Source organism: Lissotriton vulgaris, chromosome 11 (assembly GCF_964263255.1).
Source record: "Lissotriton vulgaris chromosome 11, aLisVul1.2, whole genome shotgun sequence".
NCBI lineage: Eukaryota > Metazoa > Chordata > Amphibia > Caudata > Salamandridae > Lissotriton > Lissotriton vulgaris.
In genome coordinates, this window is record NC_141699.1 from 731,998,361 (window position 1) to 732,013,858 (window position 15,498).

At 43.3% G+C, this 15,498-nt stretch overlaps 1 protein-coding gene across 2 annotated transcripts in view; it reads left to right on the forward strand.

Annotated features, from left to right (window-relative positions):
* The first annotated feature begins 7,307 nt into the window (after window positions 1–7,307).
* Window positions 7,308–15,498, forward strand: part of NGEF (neuronal guanine nucleotide exchange factor) — a 917,586-nt gene continuing 909,395 nt past the window's right edge. For both annotated transcript variants that reach the window (XM_086943849.1, XM_086943850.1), the window contains exon 1: window positions 7,308–7,488. In XM_086943849.1, the coding sequence (XP_086799975.1) occupies window positions 7,463–7,488 (26 nt within the window). In that variant the 5' untranslated portion in view covers window positions 7,308–7,462. The remainder of the gene's footprint in view (window positions 7,489–15,498) is intronic.

Below are 15,498 nucleotides of genomic sequence, written 5' to 3' on the forward strand. Positions count from 1 at the left end.
GCCCCAAAAGGCTGGCTTTATAGCTGAAGCCGCCTTTGAAGGGCAGACGAGTAACATCGGGGGCTGTTCCATTGTTGAGGTAGATAGTGTCACACTGGACTCAGAGTGGGGAAACCAGTTGCCAAACCATTTTTTCCCAAGGATGTGTAGCTCTGAGGTAGCCACACCTCGGGGTGGGCTAGTGCAGTCTGGACGCTGAGAGAGGGGACTCACACTTTTTGGGAGTGGGCAAAATGGTGCATTCTGGGATAGCCTGATGCCATACATAATAGGACGTAGTCACTAGGTGGGAGGGAACCTGGTAATCCATTGGCTCCCAACTGTATCCTTCCCTGAGAGCTCTTGCCAAGCATAAAGAGGGCACTCCCCTTGCACCCAGACCTCAGATCTTGACTGACTTGGAAGAAGAACTGAAAAAGGACTGCCCTACTGCACCAAGGGACCAGAAAAGAGAGGCTGCACCATCGAAGACTGCACCTGGTGGCCAACGAAGGGAGGGGCTGTGCCTACTGTGTCCTGCTCAAGTAGAAGTTGCCTCCATAGGTCAGTCAAGCCAAGAGAACTCAAAGGGCCAGCGAACTGGAATCTAGTTTGCAGCACAGGGGCACAACAGTTGAAGAAGTCTGCTGAAGCAAGTTGGTAGCCCAACATCTTCAAGCCACTGCCAAGGCTGCCATGCAGCACCGAGGAGCAAGACCCAATGCACAGAGTTGCACCTGAGTTTGCTGAGCACAGGGGTGCTGTCAAGGAGTTGCTGGGACCCTCAGAAGAGAACGTATCGACCCAGGAAGGAATGGGATGTGAACACGACTACAGGCGACTGGACCCAGACCAAAATAAAAAATAAAAAATAAATCCATATTTGTAAAGCACAAACTACTCACCCTTACGGGTCTCAAGGCGCTGGGGCCATTGTGGAAATTAAGTGAGCTATTGCCCAGAGTCACATGGTGCTGAGCTGAGCTGCCACCAGAGCTGGGGATTGAACCATAAACCCTGTGCTCTAAAGTCAGCTGCCCTGGCCGCTGCACCACACCTCTCCACCTGAACGGAGAGGACTTCCTGGGATGTCGACCCAGCAAACAGGATTCCCTTACCATCTTTGTGGACCAAGAAAGCCCTGTAGGAAGCCCCTTGTCAACTGCCTTGCATCCACTGCATCCTTGGATCATCTTCCGCATACTTCCTCCCTTGCATCAGTGCGACTCCATAGGAATCTAATGTAATACGGATAGAGTGCATGGAACTGCTGAAGAGCTGCTTCTTCTGTGAAGGTAACTTTTCTCGAGGACCTTGCTCATCCCCCTGACTAGCTCCCTGCCAGAGTTGGTCACCCCATTTACTTCTAACCAATCACATTGACACTTCTTTGAAAAAAATCTTGTGTCCAATTCATTGACTTTGCCAAGGCTAGTTCGGGGTTGAGTGATATTCCATTTATTTATTGTTGCTTGTAAAATGTATAGATCCGGAACCTTTCAGTGGATCTCTTTCATTCTAGTGTCTAAAATCTATAAAAATACAGTGTGTTTTTATAAATTGGTGTTGGATTTCTTCTTCAGCTGTTTTGGTGCTGCTTATGCCACAGCTGCCCAGAGTTGAGCTGAGGGTTTTACAGATGAAACTTACTGGACCTAAAGGGAGTAGTAAGTCTATTACGCGGTGACGTTGCACAACCCCACCATATAATACACCCAATTTCTTCATATTAATGCCTAGCTGTGGGCAGAGCTTAATTTGATCCTATAGTTTCTGGTGCTCAGCACCAGTACTTAAACTTCTGTTGACCCGGTTCCGTTTCAATACTTTTTTCGTATTGTTATGTTTCCGAAGAAGCAAGATTGGTCAAAAACTAAAATCCGGTGCCCATTTGATGACATTTCGGAACAGTCCACAATCAACACTATTTTGTAGATTTTATGAACCACCACGTAAGTGCTGGATTGTCCCATTATTGCGAACTATGGGTTTGAGAAGCTGCCGTCCCGCTTTCCTTGCTCTTCAACACTTAGACACCGAATTTAGTGCTAAATGTATTGCTGGTTTTCTTAAAAAGTGTATAAAATATCGTTGTAATTATGACTAAATTGTTCTTTCTTTTAATCCCTCACCATATCACCGATTTATGCACAGTCTGTCTTTTAATACATGAATGTTTTATATTGCTATTATCATTGTATAAATTAATCTTTGTTCTCTTTTTATACCTCTATGTAAAATGTTTTATGTACTTTTTATGGTTCCTAAAAAAATTACGGCAACCGAATAAAAGATATATGACTGACTACTTAGCACCAGTGTTTGTGACAGTCTGCCACATGGTAGCACGGTCTGCCAAATTTGTGTATGAGTAAAACAATAGCTGTTTATTAATTTAATATACATTAAAAAACACTAATAAGTACCACTCAAGTCGTTCTTATAGCTTTGGGGGCCTTAAATAGTCCGAATTGTCACACTTGTAGGAGTGTGATGGTTAGTACATTTGTTGGTACTGTAATTGGCAGCACTGGCAGGGGCAATGGATGGTGGAAGCTACCATGTCCTCCTGACGAGGACCCTAGCACTCATTGTTTCACAAATTAACCACTGGCGTGAGATTCAGAACTGGTGTTTAGCAGTACTATACAGTTGTTGAAGATAAGACCTCTACGAATCTGCATAGGTAGACCCCTGGAAAATAAGTTTTTGCTCCCAAAAAGTAATTTCTGTGGACACTTGAACCCCAGAGAACCGTTTCCAAACAGTTACAAAACCTTTTCCAAGGTGTGGAAGAGAGTTTGAAAACATTTGGCAAAGTTTCCCACAAGTTCAAATAGAGAAGGAAGAAGTTTCCACAAGTTTTTGAACAAAGCCAGGGGCCACTTTTTTGACAAAGGAGACATGGAGCTCGATTTGAAAAATCCGTCCTCATACAAGAGGGATGATGTGAGGGTATTTAGTGCAGTAAGGAAAATCACTATGGGTGCTAAGGCCAAGAAACCTGCTTTGATTAAGGCCATGAGATCCTGGGAGGAGGCTCACGGGGTACCTCCATACCTGAGGAAGGAATTACCCCAATGAGTGGGGCTGAAGAGGAGTTGGAGGACAATCACAGCCTGTTGAGTAGAGCCAGTGGGGAAGGCAGAAACCTACTCCCTATTGGAGGGCTCAGGAGGGTCCCTGGGGCCCCCAGGTTGGCTGGTTCTGAACACATCCAGAGCTCCATACAGGAGAGCATGGCCGTCCTGGATTCGGAGGAGAGGCCCATAGCTCTGGCTGAGAGAAGGTTGGTATTAGAGGAAAAGAGAACCAGGTTGGGCTTGGACCCAGAGAAGATGGCGTTAGCAGATCTGGTGTTGCTGATGGGGTGCCCCGGTGTAAGGCTGCTCAAGGGGGTTGCCGCTAGTTTTGTTCTATGGGGTGGCATTGGCAACTAGCTGGCCTCATATGAGAGAACTCTCAAGATAAGGAAGGTAAGGTTGGAACAAAACACTCAGGAACACTTATGTGGGAGTTAGTACCAGGGTTTGGTAGAGCAGGCCCGGACTGGCCGTTGCGGGCACCGGGCAATCCCCCGGTCGGCCGCATGGGTGGGGGCCGGTTTTGGGCCCCAGGGGGCGGTTTTTGCTACAGGGCCGTTTTTTGCAGCATAGCTGCAAAAACATCCCTGTAACAAAATCGGCGGAAAACCGGCCCTGGCAAAGAGCACGGTCGCAACCCAATCCCCCCCCTGGGGGGGACGGGGAGGCCGGCCGAGCACTTTGCCAGGGCCGGTTTCGGTTCCCAGTCCGGCCCTGTGGTAGAGATAGGCTACTCACATTGGAGTAGGAGGTAGCTGAATCCTACATCCACATGAAGGCAGCCCTTGTTGAGCTTTTTAAGTTAACTCCTAAAGAGTATAGGCTGCAGAAAGGTAATGCTATAACATCTGTAGACTTTGTTGACACCTAAGTTAAGGTACTAATGGGTGGATAAAAGGAAACACAGAGGATATATTTGAAGGGCTCTGCAATCTGTTGGTTAGGGAGCACATTTTAACAATTCAGAGAAGTTGCACCAGCATTTGTTGGACTCTAAGTTGTCTAGCCCCAGGGAACTGGGCAAGATAGCTGATGAGTGGGTTAGAACCAGGGTCCCTAAAAAGACCCTGGGTGGTGACTAGAAGAAAGGTGGTCAGGGCCCCCCTCAGCGGAAAGAGTGGACAAGGATAAAAAGAAAGATGGTTCGAAAGACACTCCAAAAATAGCCCGGGTATTTTTGAAGAACTTGCACTTTATCTAATTTGGTTTTCCGGTGACTTTTTGATGGGTATGCATTTTATACTGTTTGGGTGGGCACGTTTTCTGCTCGTTGTATGCTTTTGTCGGGGAGGATCATGCTGTGGTTTTTATACTTTTATCACTCTTTGTTTTAACTCTTCAGTTTTAGAGTTTACTGACGATTTGTAATGATGAATTTGTGTATATTGCTTTTATGGTCCTTGTGACCGAAATGTTTTGAATGAGATAGCTCAGTATGCTAAGGGGATGCTCCAGATATCTGCTGCAGAGAAGTGTATGCCTGAATAACAACAAAGGAGTGACTAAGTGGAAATAAAAATAGTGCTGGAAAAATTGAACTGTGAAGTCTGTTTATTCGCTCTGTACTGTAAATGTGGTCATTACTCCCACAAGCACATGTACTAAGTATTTTCTATCTATCTCCCTGTGAGTACCCAACAAGCTCCACCCTTATGCGGGTACCTCCCGAGTGCAATGATCACCCAAGACTATCGTAAAGGGAAGGGAAAAATCCTTTCTTTTATGAAGGACCCTCACTCACCACTAGTTGGTGACATGCTTCATCATTGGGTCCCCGCTGGGGTGACCGAATGTCCCCCCAGCGTGCTACAACGCCTGGTTACAGCGGAGTGGGATGTGGTGAGTGTAACAGTGCCCAAATTAGAATGTGACTATAAATGAGTGTGCAAGTGTCTTAAAAAATGCGAAGGTTGTAGCCTTTACAAAAATCTTTAATAATGGCCAACCTGCATTGGATTAAAAGCAAAGTGGACGGACTACACAAGGTTCTGAGTTAAGGAACCGGAGTCCTGTTAGATATCAAAAATTGGTCAACATGTTTCTGCTGCTTTGGTTGCAATTTGCTCAGCATTCATCAGGACCTACCAAAAAGTCCTCCGGTGGTGTGCGCGCGCTAAGGCGTACCCTCCCGTGAGGCTCTACATGTAAAAAATATATCTTATGTGGTAATTCACCGGACAGTCTCCGTAGTTATCCACTGCAATTTGCAGGAATAAACCAAAAACTTAACAAGAGGCATGAACACGCCCCTTCGGTGAGGACAGCGCGGGTTCCCTTCACGCGGTGTCTATTTCGCCACTCGCGGCTCCCCGCGGTATACCTGCTCTCTCGGCTGCTGTCTCCCGGATTTTCTGATGAATTCTGAGCAAATTGCAACCAAAGCAGCAGAAACATGTTGACCAATTTTTGATATCTAACAGGACTCCGGTTCCTTAACTCAGAGCCTTGTGTAGTCCGTCCACTTTGCTTTTAATCCAATGCAGGTTGGTCATTATTAAAGATTTTTGTAAAGGCTACAACCTTCGCATTTTTTAAGACACTTGCACACTCATTTATAGTCACATTCTAATTTGGGCACTGTTACACTCACCACATCCCGCTCCGCTGTAACCAGGCGTTGTAGCACGCTGGGGGAACATTCGGTCACCCCAGCGGGGACCCAATGATGAAGCATGTCACCAACTAGTGGTGAGTGAGGGTCCTTCATAAAAGAAAGGATTTTTCCCTTCCCTTTACGATAGTCTTGGGTGATCATTGCACTCTGGAGGTACCCTCCTAAGGGGGGAGCTTGTTGGGTACTCACAGGGAGATAGATAGAAAATACTTTGTACATGTGCTTGTGGGAGTAATGACCACATTTACAGTACGGAGCGAATAAACAGACTTCACAGTTCAATTTTTCGAGCACTATTTTTATTTCCACTTAGTCACTCCTTTGTTGTTATTCGTGAATTTGATTGGGGTACAGGAGTGTCAACTCATGCCCTCTCTCTCTTGTTGGTATTGACGAGAAGTGTATGCCTTCAAGATCATGGGTTCTAATGCTATTGAAATAGCTCGGGGTATTGCAGGACTGCTACAGAGATGTACGGGTGTGGTGTGCAATCTGAAGGTCACTAGTTGAGTGCCCATGAAAAAAAAACAAGAGTTAGTACATTTGCTGTCAGGATCTCAGTTGAAACCAGCGGTTAATTCGTAAAAACAAAAGTGCCAGAAGGCAGCTTCGAACAGCCCATTTCTCTTCTTAGAGCTGCCTAACACAGAGCCAACAAACCCTACAAGTGGAGAGAGTATGTGGCATAATGGCCAGAGCTGCCAACTGTGGCGCTGGGCGTAGGTTCAACATCCTGTGATTCTGGGCAAATCACTTAATTTCCCTGTGCCCATCGAAAATGAATGGTCCTTAACTGGTGCTCAAGCGCCGGTGTTGACGATAAAGTGCTGATGCTGAGCACCGGAAACCACCTGCTCAAATTAAGCGCTGGTTTAAACTGCAGCCCAGAAGCTCCAATTCAGTGAAGTGAAGTGGTTTGTGTTCCTGCTGCACATAGTTGTGTGTTAGGTTCCAACTCCAACGCTGCCTAATCTTTCCAACAAAAAAGAACACACCAGTATTCAAATTGAAAAGACGGAGGGGAGAGGTTTTGGCTTGAAGGTGCAACTGGCAGAAATGTAATTTAAGAGAGTCAAAGAAGTAAAAGAAATACAAAATTGACCTAGTACAGGTGTGATACTGAGGAATGTGTTCACAAATATTCGCTGGAGGGCGCGGGACACGTGCTTTGTTTCTACCTGTGTGACCTTAAAAGGCAAGAAAAGTCACAGCTCGTCGCAGTTTCGTTTTTGGGAGGGTGTATTTGTGTGTGAACACTACTACCTTCTTTTAAAAGGAAACAATCATTTTACACTTTTCATTTACATGGATTTCTAAGCAGCTGCTCTTTTGTGCAATTCACCGAGGAGTTGAGAGATAGCAGTCAAGCCAAAGGTCACAGTGCGTGGCTGATGTTTGGTGAGCCAGGGCCATAAGGAATTCTTGAACGTTTCCTTCGGCCATTACCTCATTACTTTCGCTTTAAGTGCGGCAGCCCCGCTGTCTTGTCTAGGCGCTTCCTAGGTGCCGGGGAGGCTCAGGGACTCGCGCTGCCTCGCTCGAGCCTCAGTTAATCCTGCCCTCTCGTGGGGCGGGTGCTCCCTCTGCTCTCTGACACGTCCGTGTGTGCAGCCTGTGAATGAATGAATGAATGAGTGACTGCGAGAAGGAATCTGACCTCTGACTCCGGGGCTCTCTCTGCCTTGCAGGTGCTTTCGAGAAAGGAGGCTGCAGAGGAGGGGGATCTTTGAATATTGCAGCCCCCAGGACGCCCCCGGGCCTGGCGCCCCCTGGACCGCCTTCAAAGATGACTCCATCGAAAGCAGTGGACAGGTAAGGAGTGGGAACAGCGCCTCAGCCCAGTGCGCTTTCAAGTCGCGTCCCGGGAAGTGAATTGTAGCGGGTCAAGGGGGAAGGGGGGGGGGGGGGGGGCACACATTGAGCAAAAGAGAACTGTTAGTCTAGTTAGTCTCGCCACCTACAAAGAACCGTAGAGTGTGTGTATGTATATGTGTGTATATATATATGTATATGTGTGTATATATATGTATATGTGTGTATATATATATATATATATATATATATATATATATATATATATATATATATATATATATATGTATATTTATATATATATTATATGTATATATGTGTGTGTGTGTGTGTGTATGTATATATATATATATATGTATATGTATATATATGTGTGTGTGTGTATGAATGTGTGTGTACATATATATATATATATATATATATATATATATATATATATATATATGTGTGTGTGTGTGTATGTATATATGTGTGTGTATGTGTGTATGTATATGTGTGTGTGTCTGTATATATATATATGTGTGTGTATGTATTTGTGTGTGTATGTGTATATATATGTGTGTATGTATATGTATGTGTGTGTGAGTGTATATATGTGTGTGTATATGTGTGTGTGTATATGTATGTGTATGTATATGTGTGTGTTTATGTGTGTATATGTGTAAATGTGTGTGTATGTGTATATGTATGTATGTGTGCGTATGTATATATGATCACTAGGCTTCTGCTGACAAGGGCCTGGTCTCTGGGATGCCTAGGGAATTTCCCCCAGGGCTTTAAGTGGGATGAAAAAACGGAGGGAGGGGGGTCTCTCAAAGGAGCGTTACCGTATAATTAAGGGCGTGCCTTAAAAACATGTAAATTACAAATCTGTGCTCAGGGTGGTGTGCCGCCCCACTGGTATTTTGCTATTTGTGTCATTTCATCCGGATATATAATACACCAGATAACATTATACCTACAACCAGCCAGGACTATTGACTTTGTCAATGATTGTTAGTTGAATAAGATAAATACGCAACAACTATGGCTTTGTTGTATAGAATATTGAAAATACTTCAGTTCTGAAATGATGAGACTGTGAAAGAACTATAACAACTCTCTTTGAAGTTACATCGAGGCAGTGAAGGGGTGTACTGCAGATGTAAGTTTTGTTTTTCACCCTGAAGGTGAGGGCAAAAATGGAGAGCCCGATAGGGACCCGACTCAGCACCTGCTCTTTAAAACTGTCGGTGCTGAGCACCGGCAGGACCTGGCCCACTTAAAGCCCTGCCCTCCCCAAGAAGAAGCTAAGATGCTTTTTGCAAGCTACATAATGGAGTCATCCGGTAACCCTCACACAGGACGCTAGTCCCTCCTCACACACAGCTCAGCAGCGCACTGGTTGTCATTCCAGCCGCTCTATTTTAATTCTGCATTCCTTGGTCCATCCGAGCGGTCGGACTGGTTCCCCTCCACCCTAAGGAAATGGCACCATTCTGTAAAACCGGAATTGCTGGTTTCCGTGGCAGGAGCCGGAGTTCGCCAAGTCTGCTCCAGCCTCAGCCTACGAGGTATGCCTGGCATGTAGGTGAATGCCTCAAATTCCTCTGGCCTTTGATAAACACATTTTGCATCTGACTGACGTTGTCCCAGCCTTACCTTTAAAAAAAAAATGTTTTAGAGTTTTATATAGCGCGAACACGACCCAAAGATAGGTCATGTAAAGAGCGCTTTACATGAGCACTAAAAACACACCTGCTACACACCCACACAATACTGATCACTCTTCTACAAAACAAAGTCCCACTATCACCAAAGGCCACTGTCTACACTGCCTACTAATAAATGCTCGATCCCTCTCTAAAAACAAGAATCACATCTACCACCTTCTCACCGATGCAAAACCAGACATACTATTCATAACCAAATCATGGTTGGGAGAGGATATGGCTCCAGTCCTGCATGAAGCCATTCCTCTAGGCAATCAAATAATCACCCAAAATCGTATAGCCAAAAAAGGAGGTGGTCTAGCTGTTGTATTCAGGCAAACAATACATATCACTAAAGTTGACAACATCTCCCAAAAAAATTGTGAGGCTCTTCTAACAAGATGCAATCCTACACTGTCTTCCACCTGTAACTTCCTGCTCCTTTACAGACCTCCACCTAGCAAGGTAACATTCCCAGACGCACTGCTAGACCCAGTTTCAAACCTGATAACAATACACTCCAATCTATGCGTTCTGGGTGACCTTAACATTTGGTTTGATAAAACCAATATGACCCATCCAAAAACAATCACCGGCCTAGACGCATTGAACCTGCATCAGATTGTCCACAATCCGACACACACCGCTGGACATATCCTAGATGTCATTTTTGCTAATACTGAACTAATTACCTTTCAAACTATAACTCCAGTCACATGGTCAGACCATCACTTGCTTGCTTTCCAACATAAAACAACACTAAGCGACTCACCTAAAACTACCTTACATCCATCGGTGGAACAAACTCAATTTGGAACACTTGGAAACACAACTAACATCCAGTATAAATCTGGAAACTATAAATTCTGTTCAGAATCTATATGAATGGCTACAAGAAGCTTTTGACATCCTGATACCACTCAAAACCACACAACAGAACAAAAGAAAAAAAGCGCCTTGGAGAAACATAGAAATAAAAGACATAAAACAACAAATTAGAAAGCTGCAACGTACCTGGCTCAAAACAAATGCCAAACAAGACAAACTTCACCTACAGAAAATTAACAGATGATATAAATCAGCTATCGAAAATGCTAATAAAAGGTACTATTCAGACAGAATTCAAAATGCTAAATGTGTAAATAAAGAATTCTATAAAATACTTAATGAATTTCGAACACCAAATTTCCTAGAAGGAACTCATCCTGTTACTCAAGATTTCACAGACAAACTGGCAAATCATTACACGGACAAAGCAGGCACGTTGAACTCGTACTTAAACTGGAAACAAAGCACCAGCACTGACCCTTGTACAAAAAAACTATCCAAGAATGCTCTAATCAAGCCTCTCCGTTCCTTCCAACACATCTCACACAATGAATTTATGGACCTGGTCAAAGCAAGCAGGCCTGCCGGTAGCCCTTCTGACCCCTGTCTGCCACAAACTTTAAAGACGATTCTTTTAACAACCTCTGCTGCCATTCCAGTAAGAAAAATCATAAACATTTTCGTAACTACTGGAATATTTCCAGAAGAACTCAAAAAGTCATACATACGCCCTTTACTGAAGAAAACAAACTTGGACCCCCTGAACCCTGACAACTACAGACCCATTACAAATGGACCTTTCCTGGGCAAACTGATAGAAAGAGCAGCGTTTGCCCAGATGTCACAATTCATTGAAGAGAATCACATACTTCCAGATTTCCAAACAGGATTCTGTCCGGGAAGAGGCACTGAATCTGCCCTCCTTGCTATCTGGGATGACCTAAAGAATACAGTTGACCGTAACGGGTTTGCTGCGCTACTCCTCTTAGCCCTCTCAGCTGCCTTTGACACGGTTGACCATGACACTCTGAAACAAAGACTTTATGAAGCCGGCATAGAGGGAACTGCTCTAGACTGGATCACGTCCTACCTTCGAAATAGAACTAATGTCATCCATACTCCACCTTTCTCGTCCAGACCGTACTCAACAAAAGCAGGGGTCCTTCAAGGTTTTATCACCTCGCCCATGCTTTTCAACATCTACATGAAGTCATTACCAGTACTGATCAATAAATTTCACCTCACGTGCTACAAATATGCAGATGACACACAAATACTCCTTCAACTGGAATGCTCCAAAGACATTGGAAAATCACACATTTTCAGCTGTCTCAGAGCCGTGGATCAGTGGATGACTTGGAGCCATCTCAAATTGAATGCTTCAAAAACTGAAATACTCACGTGTGGCGATTGGAAAAATAACAACCCACTTGCCACATGGCCTGATGAACTGGGATCACTGCCTAAAGTATTGAAGGAAGTAAGAAACCTCGGAATGACCATGGACTCCAAGCTGTCGATGAATGCCCAAGTGGATAAACTAGCAAGATCAAGCTTTGCTACTATAAAAACGCAGCAACGAATTTTCCCTCGTTTAGGATTTCCACACAAGGTCCAAGCTACCATCTCCCTTGTTCTATCCAAACTCAATTACGCCAATTGCCTCTACCACGGATCACCTTTAACGACCATGAAAAGACTACAACGGATTCAGAACTCGGCTGCCAGACTACTCTTGCATATCATACCACGAGACCACATCTCCCCTGCCTTGAAAGCTCTGCATTGGTTACCGGTTGCCAGAAGCGCCACGTTCAAGCTGCTTTGTATTACCGACAAAGGAATACATGGAATAGGACCACTCTTCATCAGAAATAAAATCACCAAACACATTCAACAAAGGAACCTCCGCTCTAAAGGAGCATCTCGCCTCAAAATCCCACCATACAAGAAAAAAAACATGGGTGGCACATCCTTCTCTGTTCAAGCAGCCAAACTATGGAACTCTTTACCCCCCAACATAAGATCCATGACAACCACCTTATCTTCAGAAAACAACTCAAGATTTTGCTCTTCCCCACATAAGCGCCATACGGAAACAGAAACTTACAGCATATCTCTCTGTATATAAGCATTTGTTTTCACTGTAGATATGTACCTATCTTTGTGTATTACGTTATCAAGCATGTAAAATAATTATGTTGTTAAGAGAAAAGAATAAATAAATGAATAAATAAATAAATCATATTAATAATATTAATCAATAAATAAAAATCATTTTTGGTCTACATGTACATACTTCCATTGTGCATCTATGTACCTTCCATGTACTTGGATCTGTGTTTGTTACTTTTCTCCTGAAAAAGCAGATCCAATGCACTACCCTATTTCTCATCCTGTGCCTCTATCAATATATTTAATCTAAATATACTTACTTCCTTTATGTATCTATATACTTCCAATGTACTTATGGATCTATATATTTATCAATTCAATTCAATTCAATTCAATTTGACTTTATTCGGTTAAACGATAATAACCATAAAAGTACACAAAAAAAACCAGTTCATAATAATACAGTATCAGAATCAATACATAGTGCAAAAAGAAACATTCAGGTAAAACATAAATTAAATTTAAGTACAAATTGATTTACGTAATCTAAAAACATTGCTAAAACATTCCGAGATGCAGGCAACATTAAAGATAACATCTAATTTCTGGAGTTTCAGGAAGGCAACCCTACAGCGTCTCACACCCATTTCCCTTAAAATTGGTATAATCAATCTTTTCCTGGGTAAAGTATAATATTTACAGAAAAATATAATATGGATGTCGGACTGTGTCGATAGGTGACATGGGCATTTAGTCAAATTACAGGACCAGCAATTCATTGCGGGGAAACTTAGGGCCCTAAAGAGGATGCCTAACCTGAATCGGGCCAAAATGAACAGCGAAAATTCAGTCAAAGAAAGGGTTAAGTATGGTTTGATTTTCCCTTGAATTGATACAGGTAGGTGGGCTAAGACAGTTTTCTTCTCATGTTCCACTGTCATTCTATGTTCTTCCATACATTTTGTTTTTAGTGCCTTTCTCGTGATGTTACACATAGACAGGGGATTGTCATAATAGCTCATACAGCCAACATCTCCAAAAAAGTCCCTAATGTATGTAAACCACCTTATCCTCCCAACATAATCCAAACTTAATCCATCAGTTAGGATAGCACGGTTCAGTACACATCCATCACTAGTCCAAGCCCTGTGCCACAGCAGTATTGGTTGAATTCTAATTGTGTCTTCAATATAACATTGGCCCAGTTCCATATGACAAATGTAGCTTGAGGCACTCTCAGGTACAGCTAAGATGTGTCTCAGGAATTTGTTTTCGACAACTTGTATAGATTTGACATTTTCATACCCCCAAAGTCCCGCACCATAAACCGGAATAGAAACACAGGTGGCATTGTAAATTTTCAAAAGTTCTACAGTGGGTTTTTCCCCATCTTTTTTGCGAAGTTTTTAAGGGCAGTAATAGATTTGCAGAACAGGGCTTTCCTTACTTTTATCGCTTCTGTCCAGTTCCCTGCTTCATGAAATAAAATACCAAGGTAAGAAAAGGTGGCGGTATAGTCTATAGGGCTTGTTTTAATAAACATCCGCCTCCTTCTTCTGCTAGCACCAGGGCCACAATTCATGGAGGATGTCTTGGAGCAGTTAATTTGCAAGTCCAGATTAATCATGAATGCATTAAAAGATGTTACAAGGCATTGTAGAGCCACCGGCGTGCGAGCCATTAGGACCGCATCGTCGGCGTATAATAACGCAGGGATTGGTCTTTTAGCTACCCTAGGCATATCACAAGGTGTTTCCACTAGGGCATTCTCTATTCCATTTATATATACCAGGAATAGGAATGGTGCTAAAACGCAACCCTGGCGTACCCCACGTCCAATATCAAAAGATCTAGTACATTCGCCTTTTTTACCATAGCGCACTGTTGCGATGGCACCCGAATACAAGTCCGTAAGAAAGGAGATTATATTTCCTTCAACACCTAGAGATTCCATAATGACCCATAATTTGCTAGGTGAAACACAGTCAAACGCTGACGTCAAGTCAACGAAGGTGAAATAAATAGGTTCACGTCGTGCCTTGATATATTTCTGCTGGAGAATAAATAAGTTTAGGCCCTGATCTATTGTCCCCTGCCCCTTCTGAAACCCGTATTGAAGGTCACTGATTATAGAATTATTTTCCGACCATTTTTGTAGCCTACCTAGGATTACTCTTCCTAATATCTTTACAGTGCTATCCAATAGGCAGATGGGGCGATAGCAGATAGGGTTTTGCCTGTCCCCTTTTTTAAAAATTGGGACAATAACAGACATAAACCATGATGGAAGTAGGCTCGTCTTTAGGGATGCATTAAATAGTTGCACTAGAAGTGGGCCCCATAAATTGATATTATTTTTAAACAGGTCTGAAGGTATGCCATCTGGACCTGGGGCTTTACCGCCCCTTGTTGCTTTCAGGCTCTCAGTTATTTCTTTTAGGGTAAATTTTAATTCCAAGCCATTCGCTCTCACTTCCCCCTGGTTAAGCACTGGTAATTGTAACGGAGGAATCTGCTCGTCAGTTGAGGTACTATACAGGCTAGAATAATGGTCCACCCAAGAGTCCTCGGTAATGGCAATTTCAATGCGTGCTTTTCCTGAGTCAAAGAAGGGGGCATTTACTGCTTTCCAAAAAGCACAAACATCCTTACTCAATGAAGCCTCACAGAGCTTCTCCCAGGCCTCAGTTTTAATTGCCATCTTCCTTCTTTTCAATGCATTCTGGTAGGATTTCCGCGCCTCCCTGACCCTTAAAGAATTACGGGGGACAACATGTAAAGCTCTTTTGAGCTCAGAATGAGCCTTTGTACATGTGAGATCAAACCATTTTCCCTTCTTTTCCTTACTTGATTTAGAAACCACCCAAAGGTTACCCTTGATTTGAAAAGCAATGACCTCAAACTGCTTAAGAATCTCCTGACTGGTCACACTTTCATCCAGAATGGTCAAGAAGCTAGGCAAACATTCGGTTACCAGATTACGTAGAAAGTCACTTGGAACCACCCTGTCCCATTTTAGTGCATAACCATTTTGTTTTGCCATACTAATATCAGAGACGTTCTGCACAGATCTCCCTTCTGTGGCCAATGCCTGAAAGGGATTTATGATCTCCATGATTATCGGGTAGTGGTCGCTAAGTGGGGTATGGAGGGTCCAGCACCTTTTGACCATATGTCTGTGCCTAACAGAAGTTATTATAAAGTCTATTATAGACAATACACCCCTACCATTAAACGTAGGGGCAAAGGGGAGCTCTACTTGACCAATTTCATTTGAATACCCTAGATCTTCAGAGTGAAGAATCTCATTTAATAGGTCTCCACAAATTGAATGCTTAAAGTGTGTTAGGTCAGTATCAGGGTCCAACATGAGCCC